The sequence below is a fragment of the Zasmidium cellare genome, assembly GCF_010093935.1.
Source record: "Zasmidium cellare ATCC 36951 unplaced genomic scaffold M409scaffold_8, whole genome shotgun sequence".
Lineage (NCBI taxonomy): Eukaryota > Fungi > Ascomycota > Dothideomycetes > Mycosphaerellales > Mycosphaerellaceae > Zasmidium > Zasmidium cellare.
Window position 1 is genome coordinate 835,817 of NW_022986952.1, and position 25,762 is coordinate 861,578.

A 25,762-nucleotide genomic window follows, 5' to 3' on the forward strand; every position below is an offset into this window, starting at 1 on the left:
CCCCTCACCCCTCAACTAACACCCCCTCCCACGCCCCTCCGGCCCCCCAGGCCCCTCCGCCTCCCCATTAATGACCTACGCCTACGTCGGCTGCTACGTGCACACAGGCACGCGCACCTCCACGACCGGCCTGGCCCTCAACAACTACACGACCACCTTCGCGGCGACGGGCAACGACCAATGCCGGCAGCGCTGCGCGGCGGGGAATTGGAATTACTTCGGGACGGTGAATGTTGGTACCGCGACGGTGGATTGTTGGTGTGGGAATGGGATTAATTATGTGACTTCGTAGGTTTATTTCTTCTTCTTCTACTACTCCTGGGCATTGGTTGTGTTTTGGGGAGCTGACACAGAGGGTGATGTAGGCAGGGCGGTTTGCTTGGTTCGGGACAGGTCACTGGGGAGGCTGGGGAGAATAATTGTCCTTCTTGTATTGGGGGTGCGACGCCAGGCAGCGTGCCAGGGGCCTGTGGCACGGCGACGGCGACGGCGGGGACGTCGATGGCGATTTATGCGAGGGGGTTTTGATTTTGAATCTCGTACTGTTTGAGTGGAGTTGGGTTGTGTTCGGTTGGGAAAGGCGTTTGGTTGGGTTGCGGTTAGAAGGAGGTAAAACAGTGAAAACACATCATCTCTTTGAACAATGTCGAAGCTTTCTTCATATTCATCATAAGTATGAAAGGTCCATTTGATTCTGTCCTTCTCTGACTTTCTTTCTTTCTTTCTCATCCAAAAGGAGCCACCCACGGCGCTTATCCAAAAAGTCTCAAAAAACGCCTTCGCTTTGCTCAAGTCCATACATAGCAACTGTGCAGGTAGAAACTCCCTCCCCTCTCTTGATATAAGTAACCCATTCGCTATACACACTAAACTCCATGAATTCTTTCTCGAGGGTATCACTAAATGAACGAAATCGGCCTCTGGGCGGTGGTAGCCTCCAAACAAGACCTATGCAACAAAACAGTATTTACAATCAAAATTTGAGAGGGCGGTGTGAGCGGCTCATCGTCTGAAGCCGGGGAACATTCCACGAACGGCTTTTCGCCAGGTGGATGTGGTTCGTGTTTCTTCGGCGTCTGGATCGGCGGGGGCGCGTTCACCAAGCATTTCGACGGCTCGCTGTCTTGCCCACTCTCTGCGGCTAGGAGTCGAGGGTGGTTGCACGTGTGGTGGAGGGCCATTCGACAACGGTGCTGGCAAAATTGAATTCGACTGCGTCAATGGTGCGGTGCTGTCAGCTGTCGTAGGGACAGGCGGTATAGGCGCCGTGGATGACAGCTGTTGCATTTGCTGCCCATTCGATACCGGCTCGCTGATTCTTCTCCCCGGACGCAGTTGCGAGAAACCAGAAAACGTTCGGACACGGATTCGAGCCGCTCGTGACAACGGCAACCCGTTTTCATCAACCTCGCGAGCCGCGTCTGGGTCGTCAGACACGCGCTCTCGCACTTGTCGTACCATCCGTTCTCTGCGAACCATGGCGTTGGTGATGATCCTGGGGCAGTAACCCTTGGGAAGGACAGTCCTTTTGCACATAGGACAGAGGCTGCTGCTGTCTCTCAGGAATGTATCGCAGCATTCGGGGTGAAACAAGTGGTGGCAAGGCAATTCTCGAACGGTAGTTCCTTCAGTGCCGGGACTTGCTGCAACGAAATCGTCCAGACAGATTGCACAAGTCGGTTGTGATAGAGGCGATGGTCGGTAACTACCCGTTCGTAGAAGTGTCGGTGCAGGCGGCGATGTCGGCAATGTAGTGGACTTGGTGCCGTCCAGCTTTTCCTCCTGAACGGAAGCTGACTTTTGCGATTGTTCAGGCACAGGTGTGCCTGTTCCGTAAGTGTACAGAGGCATCTGATCCAACAGTTCTTGTGGTACGGTGAGACGCTTAATGCCCAAAGCTTCCAGATCAACTTCGCCACTGGCGACTCGTCTTCGTAGATTCTGTCTCCTTCGACGCTGCAGCAGATGCATGGATAAGGATGTTAGTCCTATGATGGCAAGTAGGATGCCGAGAACGACCAGGAGGAAGACCCATAATGAGGGTAGTGTAGATCCAGAACCACCTGCTACAGTGAGTTATGAGCTTGCGATGCATCTAATCATTTATGGTTACACTCACCAGTATCAATGTCAACATATAACCTCACGTAGTCTCGCGAGTCGTAGAACTCTGTAAGTTCATGTCCAAATGGCACGTCGGTCATGTTTCCGCTGTATGCGGCGCTTGCTGCCATGAGGATCTGTCCATTCTGACCAGGCAGGGCGTATACGGGGAAGCCGTTCTCCTGTTTCCAACGCGGCTCGTCTATATCCCACATTGGATCGCTCTCATCCGGCGGCGTCGCACTAGAATTGCCTGGGACGAAGAACATAATGCCTTGTATCAGCCGAGCTCTTCCTGCTTTCATATATGCAAGCGCGCAGTCGCCGCTTGTCCATGGCGCGATAGCTATTTGCTGGTAATCCTGATCGGGCAGATTGGCCTGTCGTGTCGCATTTTGAGGGATGTAAGGTGCACTCGAGTTTATGCAAGGATCGCCTTCGGCAAGATCGGGGACGTATAGCAGGCCGGTGACATCGTTGCCGCTGGAAGCGCCGACGGTGGAGAGGGTTCGGATGTCGAAGGAAGTGAGGTAGTTGAAGGAGATGGAGGAGTTGATGCGCTGGGCTTCATCGGAAGCGCCCACGCCTTGCCATTCGGGGTTCGGGATGCTGAGGGTGATGACTTGGAGCGATTGGGCACCTTCAGAACGCGAGGTGTTAGCATTGGTGGAGTTGGTGTCATCGGCGGAGTGCGGGCGGGCATGGGGTGGTGGCACCAGCGGAGCCATGGTCGCGCACAAGGGGTACACAGAGGGCAGACGTACTCATTGCAGCGGGTGAGACAATGGCCGGTCAATCAATCAGTCACGGTAGCCAGCAGAGACAAAGGGCGGCGATCAACAATGGGCGTGGTTCCAAGCACAGGGCGGGCTCATTGTGAGGCGTGGCCGGTCGCAGTCGGTCGGAATGGGGGTGTATGGGCGGATGGAATGCTGGCGGCGGCGGTGGTGATGGTGTAGAGAGGGCGGCAGTGGGCGGGTGGTGGTGGTGGCAGGAGTGAGTGCGTGGTCGTGGTCTGGAGGATTCGATCGCCGGCCAACTCGAACGCATCAAGCGCTGGTGGCGGGCGGAGAGGCGGGAAGCACACAACGGCCTAGCTCTCCTATCCAGCTGCCGCTTTCAGTGACATTTGACTATGACATTGACTGATTCCTATCCATGCACCATCTCTCCCCATCAATTCCGCCGTCTATTTGGCAGGCTGGCGATGTGGTTGATGTCGACTGCCGAGGGAGCATCTAACTCCGGCCTTGCGCAACGTAAGCCGCCCTTGGCTGCGTGGATCCTAGCGCGAGACAAGCATTTGTGCCAAGCGTCGATCATCTACACGTGCTCCGCTTCTCCATGCGACCTCGCCTACCTCACTTGCCTACTTGTAAAGTTAGCCTAGCCCACTGTGCATTCCTGGAGAGAGCATCGCGTTGACAACCCACCACTTCACGGTCCTACTCTTTTATACATAATTTGTGCTGCATCGCGGAATGCGCCCGTTCCAGCAGCCCGGCATCCTGCACAACCAGACAACCTGATCCACGCAATCCTGCGACACGCCCAAAATGGCTCCGACCGCCTCCAAGAAGGGGACCCAGGGCAAGTCCAGTAAACAGTCTGACCGCCGCTCGGCTAGTCGCCATTCCACGCCCGTCTCCGCGCTCACAGATACCTCGCCACCGACTCCCCGCACCGCGACCCCTTCTACGAGCACTGGCGCTACCATGGCTGCAGAAACGCCTTACCTCCACACCTCGACCGCCGCGTTGATATCGTCAGAGCCGAGCATAGAAGCTCTCATCGAGAAGACGAGCGCCTCTGGTTCTAAGCCCGGTGACCCTCCCGTGGCGCGCGATCTTCATGGCTTGCACGATAAGATCCGCGATTCAGTGAATCGCTTCATGACGAAGCGTGGAGAGGTGTGTGATAGGAGTATGAGACAGCTTGTCCAGAGGCGGAAAGAGCGTGCGCAGGTAGAGCGAGAGCAGGAGGCTGCGCGTGCGGAAGCGGAGAGAGCGAAGATCAAGCGTGAGGAGGACGACAAGCGCAAGGAGAAGAAGACGCCCAGTAAGAAGAGGAGTCATGACGAAATGGATGTCGACGAGGATGCAGAGACCAAGGCAAAGAAAGAAAGCTTGCCAAATGTCGGTGCGCACGGACTGGCTCGGCAGGACGGTGTTGGTGTACATCAAGGTATGTGCGATTTCATTCACTTCATTGCGATTGTGCACGTGACAACCCGCGTCGCCACGTGCACGGACATCGAGGGCCTCGAGTCTTGCCCTCTGCCGTGTTCGACGAGTCACTCTCATTCTTGCAACACTTCACTAACAGATGGCTTCGTCAATAGGCCAACCTGCACCGCCCTCGCCGCCTGTTCAACCAGGAACTGTCGCGCCTGATCTTATGGACACGGCAGACTCCAACTCAGAATCAGGCGACTCGCACGCTGAACCTCCCTCGACTGCACCTTTGTACGAGCGCATCTTCGGCAAGGATCCTACGATGGGTCAAGATCCAATCATCTACGACATCCGCGACTTGGACGACGACATGAGCTACGAAGAGAAGAAGGCGATTCTGAATGTCGCAAAATGGCCCTCGAGCGATTTGCGACACCTCACTGCTGGCGATCCACCCGATCTTGACTTTACTGCGCAGGCAAACCAGAAGCCGCAGAATCAAGTCAACTTCACCACATTCCAGACGTTCATCGAGCCTTACATTCGTGCTTACACCGAAGAGGATGTCGCATTCTTGAAAGAGCGCCCTGACAACTCGGTTGCTCTCTCAATGCCCGCTCGTGGCAACAAGGGCTACCGCGACGTGTGGGCAAGTGAAGATGCTACCGGCACCGAACCACCTCAGAAGCACGTCAACAACCCGAATGAAGCGAGAGGTAGCATGGAAGACATGGAGGACGACTTGGCCGACCAAGACACCATCAGCATGGGTCCTGTCACCAGTCGCCTGCTTTCTCTCCTTCGCCCAGCTCCCAACGCCGCGAGACGAGACAAAGACAAGGACGATCACGACGATGCTGACACCTCCATGGTCAATGGCGACGACGCTCCCGAACCACCGCCTACTGCCGGTGCCGAGGACTTCAAGCCTGCGACGTGCCTACCTCCCGATGCTCCACGACCACTCAATGTGCCATCACTCGACTACGAGACTCTGGAACAGCGCATACACCAGGAGTTGAAGTACATTGGCATCCTCGAACCTAACGAGAATCCCAAGTATGATGCTCACGAAGACGACGAAGTTGCGGCCCGCCTGCGCACCCTCCAACACGAGCTTCGCCGAGTCAGCCGACAGAATAACATCCGCAAATCTCGAGTCCTCGAGTTGACTGAAGAGCGCATGGCCATGCAGGAGTACTCCAACATCGCCGACGACCTCGACAACCAGGTCAACGCAGCCTACCTCAAGCGCAACCGATCTCTCGCCAAACCCAACAACAAGAAAGGCGGCTCGCAAGCTCGGCCTGGACAGAAAGGCGTGGCATCTGGTATTGCTGGCGGTAGAGGTGTCAGTGATGGTGTGCGTGCACTGATGCAGAAGAGGCGGGAGTGGAACGAGATGGTCGGTCCTGTCGTCCAATACGGTAGACCCGAGATTCCGGGCGACGACCAGACCATCTTCGATGAAGCGAGTATGAAGCGGTTGGAGAAGCAGGAGAGGGAGGCGGAGGCTGAGATTGAAGGAGAGTAGCCAGCAAGCAAGATTCGAGGCATGACTGATGAAGCCGTTCTGCCGAAAGGACAGGCAGTGCAGAACGGCCACTGTCCAGCAGACGGAGTATAGCAGCGACGTTTGAGGGATAGGTCTGAGCGGAAGCTGTGGTCGCCGCACCTTTTTCGGTAAAAGACTGGACTGAGCGTTATTGATTCGCGTGGCAATTGGCACGCAGCGAAGACGCCGGACCTGCCATCAGTATGATGACATGAGGAGACGACCACGAGCAAATAACATGAATAATACGAAAGACATGCCTTGGGGCTGTGTTAATCAAATCCATCAGGGTCTCAAACTTCTTCCACTCACCACGACACGCCTTTTAGCCTAATGACCCTCCGTCATCAGCACTGCCTGCATTGTTAGAAAGACATGGACACTTCCATGCCTCGATGCCAGCCCTGGTGTCAGCTATAGCTAACCCTTTGTCTAGTAGGCGCTTATTAACAACGCTTGAACATCCTGCTGTCGACTGGCCAACGTCCTTCAGAGCACCGCCGTCAAAATACAGAGCTGAATTGAATTTCTAACATAATGCTGAGCAACAGAACTTCCCAAAAATCTATACTCCGTTTCGGGGAAACAGCCACGAAGCATGCACATGCAACGCCAACGCCAACTCAAGAGACCCTGCCTCCACAACGGCGCACGAAAACACTATTCTTCTACCCTGACCAAGCCTTACCAATTCCATCTTGGCTCCCTGAATATAAGTCGTGCGCTCTCAGCTCGTTGCAGACTAGAACGCGGGCGATCAGTCAGAGGCTTTGATTTCCCGCGGGTGGGTTCAGTAATCAACGTCAAACCATGGACCTGGACTTAGCTCTGATGAGGCCTTTCCTCGATGGAGTGCCTGTGTTCGACGATATTGTTCCTGAGAGCAGCAGTAATAGAGACAACGAAGGCATAATTGTTGAAAGGGAAGCACTGCAGACTGTGATGAAGAGCCCGATGCGAGCGGGCCATGTTCAGGAGCGGAATGTGGCTAACCAGGCGAGAGTGCGGCGTGGGCAGAAGGGGTTTGCGAAACTGGGTGGCAAGACAGTCGAAGAGGGTGTTGGTGGGAAGCAAGCCAGATGCAAGGATCGAAAGGCCAGGACGAAGAAGGTCACTTCAGCGAAGGGAACCCCGAGTCCTGCATTGTCGGTCCTCAGCCCTGTGACCGGAGCACCACACACGAATAGTTTCGATCGCGGGAAGAATCAAAGCGAGGTGGCGGAATTGTCACATTACAGTAAGTAACATCTCCCACAACATCTCCCACACCACACCCCATACATTGCATGTAGCTGATACTCGCTCGCCAGTGACGCAAACCCTCTTCACGCACCTCTTCGAAGGCCACAAAGAACGCCACGCCTGGTTCGCCGTCTTCCAAGTCTACCCGATCCTCTTCCACGCCTTCACGCACGCCGCGGCGCTGCACAAGGACGTCCTCCGGAACCAGGTCGCCCTCTCCTGCACGCCGGAATCTCTCTGGCACAAAGGCCACGCGATGATGCTACTCAAGGACGCCCTGGATCATCTCGACGTGGCGAATATCGAGGTCTTGCTGATGGTCATGGTGACGCTTGCGACGCACGATCTTTCGACGGAGCGGTTGTCGAGTGGGGGGAAGATGGGGTTTGTGCCGTATGTGCCGGATGCGTATTGGATGAGTGTTTATGGGCGGTTGGAGACGATTGAGCAGCATCTGGGCGCGATTGGGGGGTTGGTCGGGTTGGTGGGTGGGTTGGGCAAGATTTCGTTGCCGGGGTTGGCGAATTGTTTGGCGCTGTTAGTCCTTTGATTCATTCGTATGTGTTGTGTTTAGAGTTGACTAATTGAACTTCCAGGACCGACATGATGGTCGCAGGCATCGACTGCGTCCCTCCATCCTTCCCCTGTTTCTGGACCCCGGATGCATCGATTCTGGCTTCACACTCCAAACTGCGCTCCTCCAGCGACCAACGACCCGGCAAGGGCTTCTTCGCGGACGTCCCGGGAGGTCTTCCATTGCACACGCTTTCCGTCCTTATGCGTCTCGCCAACATCAATCGGTACATGGCCAAAAACTGCGGCACGGACATGACAGATGATGCCTATCGACGAATGATGAGCACCCGCAACAGTATTCACCATGCTGTCCTATCGTTACCGCTATGGGACGATCTTCCCGAGGCCGAGCGAAACCTATCCAAGACCTGCCAGCAGCCTTTTTACGAGGCGACACGTCTGTCCGCCATAATTTATTCGTGCGCGGTGATCTACGGCCTGCCGCCCCATCGCAACTGGCATCTCAAACTCACGGGCGAGTTGCGGAAGATCATTGAGGGATATACAAATTTCATGGACGAAGCCCCTTATTTACTTCTGTGGGTGCTGTGCGTGGGTGCTCTGGCGGCTCTACGATCCCCCGATCGGATGTCCTTCGAGCAGAAATTAGGCGAGGTCGTGGCGAAGCATGAGGAACTCCGACCCTTCGACAAGGCCCTGGTTGTTCTCGAGGACTTCGTGTGGAGCCAGAGGGCTTGTAAGGATGGCATTGAAAGGCTGTGCAACTCGATATGAGGCTAAAGTGAAGGACTGAGGCTCGACCGCCGCTATTCACTCTTGTCTCTGAGTCTCTGTACCTGCCTATCTAGGTTATGGCCGATGTCGGTCGGATTGACCTCACGTCCCCGCGTTTGGAATAATCTGCTGCCAAGGTAGAGGACATCCATTGGATCATCAGCAGTCAACATTGTTGACATCGCTTGAGTTCCTCTGGTCTTTCGTGGTCTTATCCACTGATCCAACGATGCCGATATTCGATTACAGCAACAAAGTCGTCCTCTTGACCGGTCTCGGCGCCGTTGGAGAGGGATATGGAAATGGCACGGCCATGGCGGCTGCGATGGCGAGACAAGGAGCGATTATCTTTGGTTGTGATATCAACCTCGAAGCTGCCAACAAGGCTGCAGAATTGATCCGCAATGAGGCTGAGGTCAAGAATCATCCGTCTCGAAAAGAGGGCAAGAACGCCGTTGATGTCATCCAGCAATCGACCGTAGGCTTGAACCCTGTTGATGGCTCGGTCTTTGCAGCATTGATAAGTTTGTAGGACGTAACGAAAAGCGATGCCTGTAAAGCATTTGTCGATGCCTGCATGGACAAGCATGGTCGAATAGACGTGTTGGTGAATAACGTTGGTATGCGTCCCCAGAAGAAGTACTCCTCGTCATCTCATCGAGTAATTTGTCGTCTCGAGAAAATGAACTCCAGTGCCCTTGTGTTGTTGTGTCAGACGGCTAACATATGTTCAGGCAAGTCTGAACCAGGTGGACCAGCAGAGCTAAGTGAGGCAGTATGGGACGCTCAAACAGACGTCAACTTGAAGTCCGTCTATTTGATGTGCCACTTGGTACTGCCTATAATGGAGAAGCAAGAGTCTGGCGGGTGCGTCTTGAACGTAGCATCTGTCGCCGGGTTGCGGTATATCGGCAAGCCGCAGGTGGCTTATGCTGCCACGAAAGCCGCCATTATCCAGTTCACCAAGACCACTGCAGTGATATACGCGCAGCGAACTGGAGGTAAAGTTCGGTTGAACACTGTCGTCCCTGGCCTGATCAATTCTCCACTGGTCTCTGTGCTTGCGGACAAGTATGCTGGAGGTGATCAGGAGGGATATCGAAAGACCAGAGACAAGCAGTCACCAACAGGCAAGATGGGTTCCGTCGACGATATCGCGTATGCGGCGTTGTATCTCTGTTCGAAGGAAGCGAAGTATGTGAATGGCCAAGAGATAGTTGTCGATGGTGGCATCACAAATTCGACAGGACAGCCTTGAAATCAAGTCTTTGCCGTTGATCTGACCAGTGTCGAACTGCGATCACTTTTTCAGGGCTTGCTCATCTCAAGAAACTTGGATAGAGAAACGACTTCGTAGCCTTTCTTCTTCATGGCCGGTACCACTTTCTTCAGCATGGGCACTGTCCAAGATCTGCGATCGTGGCAGATGATGACGGCGCCAGGTCGTAGCATACTCAAAATGTGCCATGCATTCAGCCTCCAGACGTTGATAAATGGGTCGTGAGGGTAGATACTGCCGAGAATCGTCCTGTAGCCTGCAGTGGTCGCAACATCCAGAATCCTTCGACTGAACACTCCAGATCCTGGCCTGAAGAAGTGATTCTGCCGATCCCGGCTGGCTTCGCTGTATGCACTGTTGATAAGCCTGTCGACCTCATGGATCTCATCGTCCAAAACGGCGCTGGGTAACGAGATGCTGGGCTCGTCGTGCATGGCATGATTTCCCAATTCGCTTCCCGCTCTGACAATATCGGTCAAGATATGCTCGTCCCCAGGAACCTGACCTCCAATGACAAAGAAAGTCGCGGAAACCTCATTCTCCTTCAATATATCCAGGATCTGATTCGTGTAGATGCTCGGCGTGTCGTCGATGGTAAGCGCAACGATTTTCTTGTCCGTCTGTACCTGGAATAGCACTTCTGGGAATCGATTTTGGAAGTAGCTAATGACGAATTTTGGCGGCTTGTAGATGGTATAGAGCGGGACCACGACCAGGAGAATGATGGCAAAGACGGCCGTTTGGGTCGCCATACGCGTCTTTCGTGCTCTTCGCCGCGTCCAGCGTCCGGGAAGGCGGAAGAACGGCGAGAAGAGAGGCATCACCGCGCCATCGCCAGTTCAATTTCTCTCGGTAGAATTGGTGTCGTTGATTGACCTGCCTCTTTTGATGTTGTTCGTGCCAATGAAAAGGAGGCCGATGTTCCTGACGGCCAGCGGCGGCTTTGACATTCACCCTTGACTCGCGCTAGGAATTGTCCTTCCGTATGCAGTTAATTAAGCGAGCCCGCGCGGTCCCTCTTTCTCTGCCCCACCAGTCGTTGCTGCTGCTGCAGCTGTGTGACAGACATTCATGTTCGCTCGACCATTTCGTCCTGCTTATTTTGGCATCCGCAACACCTCCTTCAAACCAAGATTCAATTCCACCGCTCCTTGGCCGTACATCTACCGCACCACACCTTCGCCCAACATGGCTCCAAACCTCCATACATACTACAAGACGGTCGATTCCCTTGCTGAGCCTTTCATCGATCGACTTCGCCAAGCGGTCGCCATTCCTTCCATTTCTGCCGATGAAGAGAGACGCGAAGATGTGGTCAAGATGGGCATGTTCCTCAAGAGCGAGCTTGAGAAGCTGGGCGCACACGTAGAGGCTCGTCCGTTGGGAAAGCAGCCTCACAAGGAGCACTTGGAACTGCCACCCGCGATCATCGGCCGATACCCTGCGAAGAAGGATGAGAGCAAGCGGACAATCCTGGTCTATGGACACTACGACGTGCAGCCTGCCGACTTGTCAGATGGCTGGGCTACCGAGCCTTTCAAGTTGAGCATTGACGACAAGGGCAGGATGTACGGCCGTGGCAGCACAGACGACAAGGGTCCAGTGTTGGGATGGCTGAATGTTATCCAGTCGCACAAAGAGGCAGGTATCGAGTTTCCAGTGAACCTGCTCATGTGCTTCGAGGGTATGGAGGAATACGGCTCGGAGGGTCTGGACGATTTCATCATCGCAGAATGCAAGCCTGGCAAGTTCTTCGAGGACGCAGACGCAGTATGCATCAGCGACAACTACTGGCTCGGTACAGAAAAGCCATGTCTGACATACGGTCTGCGAGGTTGCAGCTACTACTCTATCGAGATTAGCGGACCAGGCCAGGACCTGCACTCTGGAGTGTTTGGTGGTACTGCACAGGAGCCCATGACTGATCTGGTACGAGTTATGGGGAGTTTGGTGGACACGGACGGCAAGATCCAGATCCCAGGTCTATACGAACTCGTTGCGCCGTTGACGAAAGAAGAGCAGAGTCTCTACAAAGACATTGCATTCACCATGGACAACCTGTACGAATCTCTCGGCAGCAAGACCGGAATCTACCCAGACAAGGAGCGAACACTTATGGGCCGCTGGAGATACCCTTCGTTATCGCTTCACGGTGTCGAGGGTGCATTCTCACAGCCAGGCGCAAAGACGGTCATCCCAGCCAAGGTCACTGGAAAGTTTAGCATCCGTACCGTACCTGATATGGAGCCCCCAGAGGTGGACAAGCTGGTGTTCGCCCATGTCGAGAAGGCGTTTAAGTCGCTGAACTCTCAGAACAAAATGAACGTCTTCCTTCAGCATGCTGGCAAGTGGTGGGTCGCATCGCCCAAGCACTGGAACTTCACTGCCGCTGCCAAGGCTGTTGAGGATGTCTGGAAGGTCAAGCCTGATTTGACCAGAGAGGGTGGCAGCATTCCAGTCACTCTGACATTTGAGCAAGCCACCGGCAAGAACGTGTTGCTTCTGCCAATGGGCAGCTCAACCGACGCCGCCCACTCCATCAACGAGAAGCTCGATCGCCGCAACTACATTGAGGGCATCAAGCTGTTGGGCGCTTACCTGCACTACGTCGCAGAAGAGCCAACGAAGTAATGAGTTCAGTGGCATTGTCGATACCCCTTTACTTCGCAACGCTATTCAAAGACACGAGACGAATCACGACGACGAGCCACGCAGAGCCATGACAAGCAATACCGACGGACGTATGCTCAGAGTGGTTCACGTTGACGAACGTTGACGTGAAAGAATTGGCAAGTTGAGAAGGGAAAATATGCAGGTATTACTGAGTCGTGCAAGACCCAAAAACTACCATTACGTCTTCCAAAACGATATCATTCATGTCGCCATTATCTCGAACGTGATTCGAAAACAAAAGCAAAGGCCATGATGCTGCCGTTGATCGCGCTAAAACTTTACTGTACAGACCACACTAAAAAGGTAAATATGGATGATTTTTCAGACCTGCATGGACCAAACAAGCCCAGCGAAGCTGATTAGGGTATCTTCTTCCCGCATTGTCTTTTCTTTGACTCCTTTGCTCCCCTCTCCCCTTTTTGAAGTGCTTGGACGGAACTTTACATTTACTGCTTGAGAGGGAGGCCGAGGCCGCTGATGAGGCCGGTGACCTGGCCGACTGGGAGGATGTTGAGGAGGCCGGTGACGGTTGAGAGGATGTTCTGGAGACCAAGACCCTGGAGGATGTTGAGGAGACCGCCGAGCTGCGAGGTGATGCCGGTGACTTGGCTGGTGATGGCGTCTGTTTAGGACGATATTAGTGAGTTTGTTCTTGAGATAAAATAGCTGCAGGCGAGCGACTTACCAAGACCAACGAGAGTCTCGACGTTGCCGAGGGTGCCGTTGAGCTCCTCGATGACGGTGGACAGGAGACCAGCAACGTAGGTCTCGGTCTCGCCGGCGACGTTGTCGACGAGGCTGATGGCGCCAGTGGCGGAGACGACGCCCTCGATGGTGGAAACGACGGTGTCGAGAGTGTCCTGGATGTCGACGGTGACCTGGGCGGAAACACCGGCAGCACCGACACCGACGGTGGTGGCGTCTGTAAGGGTGCAGTCTGGTCAGTTCATCTAGTGCATATCTCCAAGATCCAAGTGCTGGGGCGAGGACGTACTGATCTTGCCCGTCAGGCTGGTGATGTCGGAGACGAGGCCCTCAACGATGGAGACGACCTGGCCAACCTGGCGCTTCTCCTGGGAGATGGCTGGGGCGGCGAGAGCACCGGCGATGAAAGCTGGGACGGCGAAGAGGGAGAACTTCATTGTTGCGAGTGGTGTGGTGGTGGATTAAAATGAGTGACTGGGTCGGATGTAAAAGAGTGAATAGACCGTTAAAGGCGTTTAAAAAGGAGCGTCAAGCTGTACAGAAGCAGGCGTGGATAAGGAGAGAGAGAAGAAGGCGCAGCAGCAGGAGGAGTTGGGGGGCTTTATTGTGTTCGTCCTTGCTCCTGGGTGCTGATACCATCTGGACGGTGTGAGGCGCTATACCGCCCGGTGGGAGATGGTCTTGGGGGAATATGTCGGCGGTGAGTCTTGGAGGGAGGCTTGTTGCAATGCCTCATATAACTGACCCCAGGAAATAGACGATCGACGTGATGGGTAGCTACGACGATCTGGTTTCAAGGTGTGGCCGGTTGTTCAGGAACAGAGACTGCGTTGCTGAGGAAGCGAAGCTGTTCAGCTCTCAATTCGATGAACGATCGTATGCGACAATGGGCTTCTCTCACGGCTCACCATCGATATCCGATAGATGCTGGTTCTGTCATTGTGCCAGCCCCAAACACGATAGGAGAGCAGCCAAGTGAAGTTGCTCTCGTCTAGCGTCCTCGTGCAGCCTGGGGTGCGTGTTCTCGCGGAGGCTAATAGGACATTACACGACACTAGACAAGATACTAGACATGGAGCAGATCGCTCGTGCGCATGAAGTGACGTTCCCCGGTTGTCGCGCCGATACACCGCATTCGTGTTATGTACGTACTCACACCCACGTGGGATTCTATCAATCAGGCTGTTCAATTCATCGCGAGGCACATGTACTCGCACTTTATACTTACATCTCGTTTGCCATCGGGTCACTCGTTGCTCGACGGTATTCGTACTCGCATCGGGCCATCATCTCGCTCCGCCTAGGCAAAGGAGAATCGGGTAGACCACGGCAGTCGTGCTTGGATCAAGGCACTAAATTTCGGTACTTACTGTGAGTGACCCGCCTCCAACATTGCGATGGACGTCATCCCTCCAAGCGGACTTGACGCGGATGAAATCAGCGAATGAAGAGGGAGAGGGTTGTTGGTGTTTGTTATATCGGGCTGTGCGGCCTTGGGGTGAAGTCCTTTCTTCGCGAATGAAGCTGGCCGATAAGATTGCAGAGACCGGCTTGGGCCTGACAGGCTGAGTTTCTGGTCTTGCTCCTGTTGCTAGAGATGTTGTTTTGAGTGGGCGTTGTGTTGTTGGTTGGTGTGTTGGGTCATCGAGAACAATTGACCGGGGTTGTCGCTGCGCGCCCCTTGTTCTTTCCTCACGCAAGTCTTGACACTTTTTTGCTAAAGATAGCAGGTCTCGAGATTTTGTCTTCGATTTCATGAAGGCACACGCGACAAATGTCAAATCAAAGAGAAGACAAAGACATATGAAGCATGGCTGTAAGTTGTCAAATTGGTAAATGTCGCAACTAACTTGAATTGTCTACAACGAGCGACATTGGAAACGATCGTTATCACGTTGTCTCGTTAGACATGACAAGTCGTCTCATAGCTTCGTCAAAATCATGACCTCCAAGGGAACGCACTCCCTCGAAGCATCTTTTTCAACTGCTGCTCACAACCGATGAGCCCCTCGCGGACTTTCCTCGCCGACGAGTTCTTGCTCTTGGACGCCAGCCACTTGGACATTCGAAGACTCTTGCGACCGCCATCACGATCCGCTACTTCCAATCTCTCCATCGGTGTCGGAAAGGGTGCCGATTCTGCATTCGGTGACAGCATGATTGGTATATCTGCTGTTTCCAGCTTCCTATGATTCCGAGCCCGTTTGATCAATGGTGCCAAGGCATCGTCCCAAGTACCGCTTGTGAGCTCCATATCTTCGAGATTCAGCTCCTCAATCGTGCGTCTGTGGGCTTCGACAAAAGCGGCGACGTCAGCTGCCGGCGTTGAGATGTTCTCGACAATGATTCGCTTGAGCTTGGGGAAGTGAAGAGGCCGCGGCCCCCTTGGTCGAGCCTTTGAAGTTGATTGCGCATACGCGGGATGCTCGCCTGTCAAAGGCGCAGATGCTAAGCTAGGACGCTTGACCGGCAGATCCCCTTTGTGGCCAATCCAGCGAAAGTTGAGGCTCTCGAGATTACTCTGGAAATTACGAATATAGGTTTGAAGGAGCTTGAACTGGTCTGGCTCGCAGGTAGCGCCTTCAACTGGAAGAGTATCGACTTGAATGGTAAGGTGGCGGATCCTGGACCATCGGCTGGCTGATCTTGGAGAAGCACCGAAGCCCAAGATAGGCGAAAGGTACATGAGTCCGCCGGGATGAATTGGTGAAAGTGTCAAGCTTTCCAGTGAATTGAGCGAGTTCTTTTCAACCGCGATTCGAAGAGAAATGAGAGCATAGTCGACAATGCTACGCCGGTACCGGTTCCGGACATCGTAGCCAGGGCAGCTGATCTCCAGATGCTCCAGATTGATTAGGGACGAGAAAGCTCGCACAAAGGCAGGTACATTCGTTGCTGCATGGAAGGAAGGCGGGTACTGGCGAGTGAGGATCTCTGTCGTGCCGATGTCCCCATATTTGGGCCGTCTGGGTGAAGATGGCTCATCCACCTGTGGAGTATACGTAAAGCTCAACTCGGCACCAGTATCCGGCTCAATCAACGGCGGGAGAAATGTGTCCGCCGTGTGCGGCAAGTTGAAGTGCAGCGTCTTGACGTAGAACCCCAGCCGGTCCAATGCAGCTAGCCTTGCGGGTCTCGTGAAGATGTTCGTCTTGAAAGTAATGCTGAGGTCGGAGAACAGCGCAGGGCCAGCCCGAACGCTGAAGTCATGACAGGCAAGTCGCAGACTCGCCAGATCACTCTTCGGAAGGAAGGATAAGAATGTCTCTCGACACTTGTCTTCGAGCCAGAACTTGAGGAACGTGCTGCTGTCGCACAGGACGAAGCTGCAGACGGATGCGTAGTTTTCGGAAGCTGTTCAGGTACCTGCGTTAGAGCCATTCGCAATGTCTTCGTATGGTGTGTTGCAGCCGCGCGTACATCGATCGCTACTCAGATCTATCTCTCCGAACAGGAGCCTGCTCCCTCCACTGCGTGTGGTCCCAGCTGACGTGGCCGATGCGGCCGACGAGACGGTTGAAAAGGAAGATGACGGCTTGCTAGCCAGGACATATGGAGACGGTCTGTCCTGCTTGCAACCCATTCTGACTGAAAGAAATCATGGAGCTCGCCCAATGCGTTGTCGAATGAGGCAGTTTCTTCGATCGCGATCGCAACAGCGAGGACGTAGGAACATGTGAAAGAAGAGGATGCGGCGGACTGAGGCATCGCGACGGCACATAGTCTTCAGGACGATTACGTGCCACTCGTCGGCATTGGCCACACTACAGCGACCGTGTAGGAGGCCTGCATGAGAAGTGAGTCACATCTTGCCAACCGGTGGAGGATAGAAGCAGAAGGCCTGGAGTGTTATGCAGGACTAGGAGATGGATGAAAGAGGAAGACACGACTATATCGCGAAAGTAGAACGTTGTAGACGTGATGTTTGGCGGGCGGGCGGAAAGAGGCTGGGTGGGCCGATACACCATGCGTTTCGCTGCGTTTCATCGTCGTGGCAAGCCAATGGGAGGGTCGATCTGGGTAACTTCAGCGCTAAGTAGCTGCAGGAGCTGCAGAGCTGCTTCGAGAAGAGAGCTGTATCCCGGTGAAGGCGGCCAGTAAATCCCGCAGTCGCGTCCTATAAGGATCTTGGCGCGTATTGTCGTGGTAGGCCATGTTTTGGCCATGTTTCCAGAAGCAGGAAAATCGCGATAGAACGTGAAAAGTGAGGTTGTGGCGCTGTCTGTTGGCCATGCGGAACCCTATCTCAACCTCACCTCGTCCGGATTCGGTCAGCCGAGCGAGAAGAATTATACAGCGCGTTGGTACACGATCTTTACGCGACTGTTACGCGTGAATGTTTTGCATTTCGATTCTCTTATGCGCTTGCTACAAGGCCTCACAGCGGAACCAAATGGCACCCCAGCAGTCCTCGTCCTCCCCAGTCTCTGCGTGGCGTCAAGCGAAGATCTCGTGGCTGAGAAGCGGCACCTGGTGACTCGCGCAGTACTTTGACCAATATCTCGTGCTGTGAATATTAGCGTTTGGTAGCCAAACATGCGGCAGTCGTTCTCACATTCTCGTTCTGTTGCACGATGTAGGCCACCTTGCTCAGCCTCTCGTGATTCGACCAGTTGACCCAGCCGAACTTCGTGACCTTGTCTCCAGCTTGAAGTCCAGCCTGTGCTGCTGGACTATCCGGCACAACAGAGTTGACCTTTGCAAATGGCGGCTCAACGACTGGAGCTGCTGATGGCACAGGGCGTGGCTCGGTCGTTGTATTGAGGCGGTGGGCGAGACTTGGTCCGTCCTCTGATGGCTTCGACGATGCAAACTGCTCTTGTACTGCGACCTCAAGCTTCGCCATCAAGGCTTTGTGATCGTTCTTCAACCGTATGATCCTTGCTCTTGTAGTTCGTATCTGGGCAACGTCGATGTCGGCGCGAGGAAATCCGTCAAAAGTCATGAGGGATGTGTTCATGTTTACTCCATGCTGTGAGGTGATGGTCAGTGTCGGTCGTGGATGAGGCAAACCTGGTTCCGACGTACTGAGTCCAACACTGAGCCAAGTGCTGAAAGCTCGGCCTCGAGGTTATCCTTTTGAGCGATGAGCTCTTGGAGCGATCGCTTCGAGTCGGTACCGTTTGCTGTTGGTCGGGATGTCGGGCCAGAGGCCACAGTCGGCGCGTGTAGGTCATCCATTCTGAGGCCCATCGAGGTAGTGACAAGAAGAGAGATGACAGATGATGGAAAAGTCTGTTGACAAACTGAAGGCGGATGTAGGCAGAAAAGCCCCGCGTAAGGTGTCTGCGCTGCTGCGAAGGCTCTGCGGAACAGCACAAGGAGGTCTGCGTATGGTCGAGTTCGACTATCTTCCAGCGCAGTATACCAACTCTCAGGCCAGATGCTCTGTATGAGATGGCAGTTCGAATCTGAATGCGTGCTGTGGTGCATGCGGAGAGCAAACACCTGTGAGGGGATGGCAGTTGACGGACCTGACTCCGCTGGGAGGATCTGCCGCGAAGGTTCACGCCAGCCAACGTGGCAACCAAATCGTCCTCAATCCAAACCTCGCTCTCTTCCTTCCCCTTTCACGCTGCACCGACAAAGCGAACGAATGCACGGCTGGAGGTGGGGGACATGGATTCAATCAGGAGAGCGCCCATCATGGAGCGAGCATTACCATGCCTGCCACGGCATTGGATCAGAATGACGTCCTTGGCCAGTAATCCCCTGGCATCTCATTGGATCCTCATGCTCGCGAGCCTCGATCGTCTTGTTGTCTGCTCGATCTGCCAGTACTTTCTCCACCCCGAACGAGGACAACAGCCTCTTTTCCGTTCGGATCACGCTCGGCTACGCGTTGGACACGTTTTTCATTGGCAGGACTCCTGCGGCATGCTCGCTCGGCACCTTAGCGGTCGCTGTTTGTGTGCTGTGGCGCCGGTGGGCAGGTACAACTGATGATGCTCGAAACATACCGTCATAGTTGCGAATGGACAAGTATTTACATGTAGGTCCTGCTTCCCCCCCTATCCTCCAGTCTTCCTGCACAACAACCCAAGATCCAATTGCCTCACTACATTGATCGCACAAGGCAATCATGGCTTCAAGTGCACCCATTTCCACTGGCTTGGAAAAGCTTCAGAAGACGCTTGATGGTACCGTTGAGGGTGTCAAGGTGGCGGATCTGAGACGCGATACCAAGGACTACCACGATCCCAAGAACCGGCTCACCACCGATTATGGCGTCAAGCAGAACAACACTGGTAAGATATTCAATCCAACGGTGTTGATATGTAAGTGGAATCAATACTAACGACCTTCTTAGATGACTGGCTCAAAGTTGCCTCCGAGGACAAAACTGGCCCAATGCTGATGGAAGACCACGCTGCAAGGGAAAAGATTAACAGATTCGATCACGAGCGTAACCCAGAGAGAGTTGTCCATGCACGAGGAAGTGGTGCTTTTGGCACTTTCAAGCTGCACAAGAGCTTGGAGCAATATACCAGCGCAGGCGTTCTCACCGATACCACCCTCTCCACACCAACCTTCCTCCGATTCTCGACTGTACTCGGCAGTGCTGGCAGCGCAGACACTGTCAGAGACGTGCGTGGCTTTGCAATCAAGCACTACACTCCCGAAGGCAACTGGGATGTGGTCGGAAACAACATCCCAGTGTTCTTCATTCAGGATGCCATCAAGTTTCCAGACGTTATCCACGCCGGCAAACCCGAACCACACAATGCTGTGCCTCAGGCACAGACAGCCCATTCCAATTTTTGGGATTTCTGTTGGCAAGTAGGTAAAATAGAGGGCAAAATTTGTCACATTTGTATTCGAGGTATACCAGCTAACGTTTGTCTTTTGTACTTTAGCACACCGAAGCGACGCACATGTTTATGTGGACCCAATCGGACCGTGCGATCCCCCGATCATACCGCATGATGCAAGGCTTCGGCGTGAACACATACACTCTGACCAACGCAAAGGGAGAGCGGTTCTTCGTCAAGTTCATATGGACGCCTCATCTTGGCGTGCACAGCTTTGTCTGGGATGAGGCATTGAAGCTTGCTGGGCAAGATCCAGATTTCCACCGCAAAGACTTGTGGGAAGCCATCGAGAACAAGGCCTATCCCAAGTGGGACTTCGGCGTGCAAGTCATCCCAGAAGGCGAGGAAGACAAGTTCGAGTTTGATATCCTGGACGCCACCAAGGTCTGGCCAGAGGATCTTGTCCCCATCCAATATGTTGGCGAATTGGAATTGAACCGCAACCCCGATGAGTACTTCACTCAAACGGAGCAGGTTGCTTTCTGCACTGGTCACGTTGTTCCAGGCATTGGCTTCTCGGACGACCCTTTGCTGCAAGGCCGCAACTTCAGCTATCAAGACACCCAGCTGTCTCGCCTTGGTATCAACTTCCAGGAGCTGCCGATCAACCGTCCAGTGTGCCCAGTCATGAACAACAACCGCGATGGTGCAATGAGGCACACGATCACAAAAGGCACTGTCAACTACTGGCCAAATAGATTCGATGCGGCACCTCCAGCCGCTGTCGAGGAGCAACCTTACATTGACTACCCACAACAGGTTGCTGGCATGAAAGCTCGTCTGAGGTCAAAGAAGTTCAGAGAGCACTTCAACCAGGCCCAGCTGTTCTACAACTCGCTTTCCTTGCCCGAGCAGATGCACGTTCAGTTCGCACTCGCTTTCGAACTTGATCACTGCGAAGATCCGATTGTTTACGAGAGGTACGTTGACCGGCTTGTATTTGGGTAAGACCATACTGACACTATTGCTAGAATGAGCCAGCGACTTGCAGATATCGACATCGACCTGGCAAAGAATGTTGCCGAGCTTGTTGGTGCCCAGATTCCTGAAAAGCAAGGCCGTCCAAACCATGGAAAGAAGGCTTCTGGCCTCAGCCAGACCGAGTTCCCCGGCAAGACGCCCACGATTGAGACTCGAAGGATCGCCATTATCATCGCAGATGGCTACGATGCGGCTGCTTATAACGGCATCGTTGCTGCAGCCAAAGCATGTTCGGTAAGTATATCTGAGCCTTCTAGCTGCAGATAAGAGCAGACTAACATGTTTGTAGGCACTGCCATTCACCATCGCCCCAAGACGTACTCCCATCTACGCCGCCGGCGAAAGCAAAGAATCCGGCAAAGGCGTCAAGCCAGACCACCACCTCGAAGGCATGCGCAGCACCATGTTCGACTCCGTCTTCGTGCCAGGCGGCGCCGACTCCATCGCAACCCTCCGCGAGAACGGCCGCGCCCTGCACTGGGTCCGCGAAGCCTTCGCCCACCTAAAAGCCATCGGCGCTGTAGGCGAAGCCGTCGACTTCGTCCGAGACGCGTGCGAACTCCCCGGCGTGGCGTTCAGCACCAGCGATGCCGTCACGGACAGCTACGGCGTTGTGACGGCCGCGAAGGTGAAGCCCGAAAGTTTCAGGGAGACGGTGAAGATGGCCAAGGGCGCGGCGGATTTTGTCGACGCGTACTTTTATGAGATTTCGCAGCATAAGAATTTTGAGCGGGAGATTAAGGGGTTTCCGTTGATGGTGGCTTATTAGATGGAGAAGAAGAGTGTACTTGATAGTGTTCTAATGATACCAATGAGAAAACGCGGACCGTTCGATTCGAAGATTGCAAAAGTCATGATCGGATGCGTGTCCAGTGCGAGACATGCCCGGAGTATCTCATCCATCCTCCCGCTATATGACAATGCAATCTGTTCGGCATAAGCCACACACACATACTAGTAGGAAACCTTTCGCTATCGGTCGATTCATACACTATGTCGTATCTCGCATTCGTTTCCCCCAACAAACGCGTATCGCATCTGCGGATCGATCAATCTGACTCGCCTTCGCACAGAAAGCGAGCCCCATATGTGCCTATAAAGAAACCGAAATCTTCGTGCCACGACTCAACGTCGAATTCAAAGAAAAGTTCCATATGTCTCCGAACAGAGATCTTCGTGTCATGACTCGACGTCGGATCCAAAGAAAAGCAAACTTCTCGGTTCGCATAATGATGACATGGCTTAGAGAATTACTCTTCAGTGTCGACGTGGACGAGTCGGAGGAAGCGAGCTGAGGTGTCGCTGGATTGACTGCTGGATCGTTGCGTCTTGGCGAGTGGCTCGATGGCGGCGGCGAGGGATGGGGTTCGTTGCTCGGTGGTTGATGCTGGAGAGGTTGGGCTTGCGGCTGGGGCAGTCCAGTTGGAGTAGCTGAGGGGAGCGAGGCTCAGGAAGGTGGATTCGCGGCGGGTGGTTGTGTTGGAGTCCATTGCGATTGTATGTGGTGGTTTTCGATGTAGTTTGGTTGAAGTGTGCAAGGGAGTGAAGGGTTGTTCGACGAGGAAGGAACGCTTCGTTCGATATGGATTTGATGTTTGAGATGAGCGCTCAAGTGATGTCTCAGCTGAAGTTTTGAAGTGGTGTGTGAAGTGAAGCCTGGAGCAAGTCTGGACTTGAGAGTCGAAGTGAGGTCTTGAATACGTCTCGAAAGCCTTCTGGAGCGAATGGAATGTGTACTCACCTGAGGCACTTACCTACTCTTTATAAGCCGGCGCAAACCACGCACATGCTCGAATTCGAGCAGACGCCTTATCATCCCAGTTTGCAAGGTCGCAGCCATCGACCTATAAGACTCGCAGACGCCGTCACCATCAGCCATTCCGTACGTCCAGAGTGTGAAGTCACGAAAAGTGAACGGAAGCAGACGCTCTAATCCCGGAAATAAAGACGTAGAGCAACTGTATCGTGCTGATTGACGTCTTGTCACTGGCCCGGCTGGCCTCGGTACTGTAATTTCGTCGATTCGCGGAGAAGCCAGCTGGGGTAAGCTTCTGATGGTGATTTCGATATATGAGTTGTATTCCTTTCAACAACGTCTTTCGTGACGACACCCTGATAGTAGATAGGGACTTGTGGTTCCTACGCAATTGTGGACTGAGTGGCTCGGACCGGATCTGGAACGCTCTGTCCAGACTGCTCTGCCTGTTCGTGATGAAGAAGTCGATCATGCCAATCTCCTGCTGCACCTAGCACACCAAGCTTGAAGCTGCGAGAAAGCTTTGTTAAGTGTGGACGAATGAGCGCCACAGTGCGCGATAAGTGAGAGCTGCTGCGAGGGCGATCTGCCATAGGTCAGCTCGGATGGTTGCGATTGTTCATCAATTCCAAACCGGGCCCGGGAGAGATTCTTCACAAGTAATACTTGCTGAGAAACACCACAGGTATCTGGCTCGTCACATCAGCTTCAGCGTCCTGGTTGAGGATCCCTCGCGTTCGGTGCGACAACACATGTTGCCATCACATCCATCCATCATGGTCGCGCGGCGTTCGTGCCGTGCGCTGCGTCGAGGCGCGATGAAGAGGTCACGAGCGGGAGTCTGGGTGGTTGAATGCGACTTGACAGCTCGGCGGAAGGCTGCACGCAGGACGGCTCATTGCAGTGAGGCGTTTGTCCGTTTGTATATCAATCGCTATTATTCCGTGCATCTGCGGGCATTGGCTGCGGTGGCTGCGGTGCGTCACCGGGTATGGACATGCCGTGCGACTGTGCGACCGACCTGTCAAGGGAGACTGCCGGCACTGTGGGATGTTGCGGTGTGAGGACGCTGCTGTCGAGGCGCGCACAGTACAGGTTGCACAACGCAGCGCAGACGGCCATGACCCGCAATCCGGAGCGTCTTGGGCGGTAAGGAGAGCATCGCAGCGAGGCATGGAAGCCCGGCGCTGGTGAGCGCGAGAGACTTCGCGGGCGAGGTGGTCATTGTCGATGTCGTCGTCGTCGCCGTCGCGAGTCTGGGCAAAACAAATGACGAGTCGTAACGAGGCAAAGCCTCTCCGCCGCTGCCGGCACGGCAATGCACACAGGCGAGAGGTTGGCGGGCTGGGCCGAAGTGCGCCGCAGGGATTGCGCCGGTCGACTTCAGTTTTGCGTTTTGTTGGAGCACACCAACCACAGCTGCCTCTGACTTCTGCCCACCTCATCGCAGGATCAAGCCTGTCCGTCGCCGCGCCTCTCTCCGCACCACGCTTCTGCGCTCGCTGCAGCCACGACGGGTCACATGAGTGCGCGGCTCACCCTCCTCCCGGCCTCGACCACCAGCAGCAGCAGCAGAAGGGTCCGCCGCGCAGTCGACGGCACGTCGTCCGGGGGTGCTGGAGGCCACATTAGCGAGAGCTCGTCGCCGGCATTAGCCTTGGCCCTTGATGCGCCTACCACTCGGGGAATATGGCCCGGGCCTTTCGTGGCGCGAGTCTGCTCTGCGTGAGAGCAGCACAAGGGCTCGCACAAGAGGTAGGTAGCCACAATGTGCTTCTCTGACATGCCTGCTTCGCGTGGCATCGTTGACAACTGCTCCTTGCTTGACTGCGCATACCACCCGTCTGCAACGATTATTCTGAGATGAGCGCACCCGCTTTTTCGACTCCCCAGTATCACCATGCCTAGCATCCGGAATTTGTTTGTGGCCCAGAAACTTATAAAGGAGCGCCGCTGCTCCAAAACCTAGTCTGGACCTTACTTCACTCGACTCTATATCTCGCTTTGTTGGAGTTCTTGTTGCATCACCTCACATCATCTTGAAGCCTGTCTGCAGAGACTACAGGTACGTCTGCGAGCTCCCTCACGCATCTTCGCCCCCAGCTAACCCACACGTAGATCAACTACCCCAGAACAGCAGCAACAATGTGCACTCAAGTCACCCACGAGTATTCTTGCAGGCACAGGGTCGTCGAGAAAATCCCATGCGCCAACTCCCGTCGAACCACTTGCAACAACATCAGCCAGCGCACGGTGGTCCACCATCAAAAGTGTCCCAGATGTGGTGGAGGATGACATGGTAAGTGAGTGCTCGAACATCCCTACAGCCTTATCTCCTGACGGTTGTATCCCAGCCTTCGGTCCTGCTTGTCCGCGTTTACGCCTGCGTATTACATGTTTATGACTGGGAAACGGCACTGGCTGCCATGGCGTTAGGTTTGGCACGGCGTGGGAAAGACGGTAATGTCTCGCGACAGGGAGATATGCAACACTGTGAAATGTTGTACTATAGACATAAGGGCGAGCTCTTGTGAGGCTCCAGACCACGCGCTCATTCAGCAACGACCAGACTTTGTATGCAGTCTCACATCAAAATTGAGAACAGCAATCACTATCACCGGCTCTCAAGTCCACAACGTTGTACGAGCCTGCACAAGACATCGAATGACCGTGTTCCATGGCAAACAAATCCGCTTCTGCCGTTCTTCCATATCAAGAGCCAACAGGCTTTGGATCTGCCGCAGGGGACAACGCCCAGCCAGAGCTACCAGGATGTTAGTCAGCCGCTGCAGGCCGCCGCATCATGTCCACTCCAAACCACTCTGCACGTCACGATCCTGGTCCACAAGCCCCCGTTTGAATCAGGACAAGACCGCTATGTCCTTGATACCCGATGCCGACCAAAGCCTACGTGCGAGGTACTGTAAGCCGAGCAACATCCGGAAGAAGGCCAAAGTGTCTTGATCCCGGCCAACGAGTAAGGCGAGCGATGCACTGCACGGCAAACCAGTCCAAACGGTGATGATCGCAAGTGATTCCGAGATCGGCCGTAATGTTTGTGCCAGCTCCAGATACTCAGCGGACCAGCTTGACGAGGTCATTCTCAGAGACGGGCCGTTTCGATCGAGAGACTTGAGGCGTGATGAGACAGAAGTTCGTGTTGTTCATCAC

General features: G+C 54.2%; 10 protein-coding genes across 10 annotated transcripts; 6 read left to right on the forward strand and 4 right to left on the reverse strand.

Annotated features, from left to right (window-relative positions):
* Nucleotides 1–70: 70 nt before the first annotated feature.
* On the forward strand, nt 71–528 carry M409DRAFT_19867 (uncharacterized protein; the record flags this gene model as incomplete). Its single annotated transcript, XM_033805128.1, has 2 exons — nt 71–288; nt 366–528. The coding sequence occupies 2 exons, from the start codon at nt 71–73 to the stop codon at nt 526–528; spliced, it is 381 nt and encodes a 126-aa protein (XP_033671153.1).
* Nucleotides 529–1,002: 474 nt separating this feature from the next.
* On the reverse strand, nt 1,003–2,831 carry M409DRAFT_19868 (uncharacterized protein; the record flags this gene model as incomplete). Its single annotated transcript, XM_033805129.1, has 2 exons — nt 1,003–2,063; nt 2,120–2,831. The coding sequence occupies 2 exons, from the start codon at nt 2,829–2,831 to the stop codon at nt 1,003–1,005; spliced, it is 1,773 nt and encodes a 590-aa protein (XP_033671154.1).
* An 828-nt stretch (nt 2,832–3,659) lies between these two features.
* On the forward strand, nt 3,660–5,811 carry M409DRAFT_19869 (uncharacterized protein; the record flags this gene model as incomplete). The annotated part of the gene is made up of 2 exons (XM_033805130.1): nt 3,660–4,287; nt 4,445–5,811. The coding sequence occupies 2 exons, from the start codon at nt 3,660–3,662 to the stop codon at nt 5,809–5,811; spliced, it is 1,995 nt and encodes a 664-aa protein (XP_033671155.1).
* Nucleotides 5,812–6,642: 831 nt separating this feature from the next.
* On the forward strand, nt 6,643–8,385 carry M409DRAFT_19870 (uncharacterized protein; the record flags this gene model as incomplete). The annotated part of the gene is made up of 3 exons (XM_033805131.1): nt 6,643–7,069; nt 7,143–7,611; nt 7,671–8,385. 3 exons carry the CDS (start codon nt 6,643–6,645, stop codon nt 8,383–8,385), a joined length of 1,611 nt encoding a protein of 536 aa, XP_033671156.1.
* A 229-nt stretch (nt 8,386–8,614) lies between these two features.
* M409DRAFT_19871 (uncharacterized protein) lies at nt 8,615–9,643 on the forward strand (the record flags this gene model as incomplete). Its single annotated transcript, XM_033805132.1, has 3 exons — nt 8,615–8,863; nt 8,918–9,005; nt 9,120–9,643. 3 exons carry the CDS (start codon nt 8,615–8,617, stop codon nt 9,641–9,643), a joined length of 861 nt encoding a protein of 286 aa, XP_033671157.1.
* A 50-nt stretch (nt 9,644–9,693) lies between these two features.
* M409DRAFT_19872 (carbohydrate esterase family 4 protein) lies at nt 9,694–10,416 on the reverse strand (the record flags this gene model as incomplete). The annotated part of the gene is made up of 1 exon (XM_033805133.1): nt 9,694–10,416. One exon carries the CDS (start codon nt 10,414–10,416, stop codon nt 9,694–9,696), a length of 723 nt encoding a protein of 240 aa, XP_033671158.1.
* Nucleotides 10,417–10,852: 436 nt separating this feature from the next.
* M409DRAFT_19873 (uncharacterized protein) lies at nt 10,853–12,295 on the forward strand (the record flags this gene model as incomplete). Its single annotated transcript, XM_033805134.1, has 1 exon — nt 10,853–12,295. One exon carries the CDS (start codon nt 10,853–10,855, stop codon nt 12,293–12,295), a length of 1,443 nt encoding a protein of 480 aa, XP_033671159.1.
* Nucleotides 12,296–12,783: 488 nt separating this feature from the next.
* On the reverse strand, nt 12,784–13,479 carry M409DRAFT_52006 (uncharacterized protein; the record flags this gene model as incomplete). Its single annotated transcript, XM_033811960.1, has 3 exons — nt 12,784–12,959; nt 13,023–13,259; nt 13,332–13,479. 3 exons carry the CDS (start codon nt 13,477–13,479, stop codon nt 12,784–12,786), a joined length of 561 nt encoding a protein of 186 aa, XP_033671160.1.
* A 1,502-nt stretch (nt 13,480–14,981) lies between these two features.
* Nucleotides 14,982–18,223, reverse strand: M409DRAFT_19875 (uncharacterized protein; the record flags this gene model as incomplete). The annotated part of the gene is made up of 4 exons (XM_033805135.1): nt 14,982–16,396; nt 17,513–17,549; nt 17,598–18,014; nt 18,071–18,223. 4 exons carry the CDS (start codon nt 18,221–18,223, stop codon nt 14,982–14,984), a joined length of 2,022 nt encoding a protein of 673 aa, XP_033671161.1.
* A 901-nt stretch (nt 18,224–19,124) lies between these two features.
* M409DRAFT_19876 (uncharacterized protein) lies at nt 19,125–21,604 on the forward strand (the record flags this gene model as incomplete). The annotated part of the gene is made up of 5 exons (XM_033805136.1): nt 19,125–19,290; nt 19,353–19,822; nt 19,900–20,774; nt 20,826–21,069; nt 21,125–21,604. The coding sequence occupies 5 exons, from the start codon at nt 19,125–19,127 to the stop codon at nt 21,602–21,604; spliced, it is 2,235 nt and encodes a 744-aa protein (XP_033671162.1).
* Between the last annotated feature and the right edge of the window lie 4,158 nt (nt 21,605–25,762).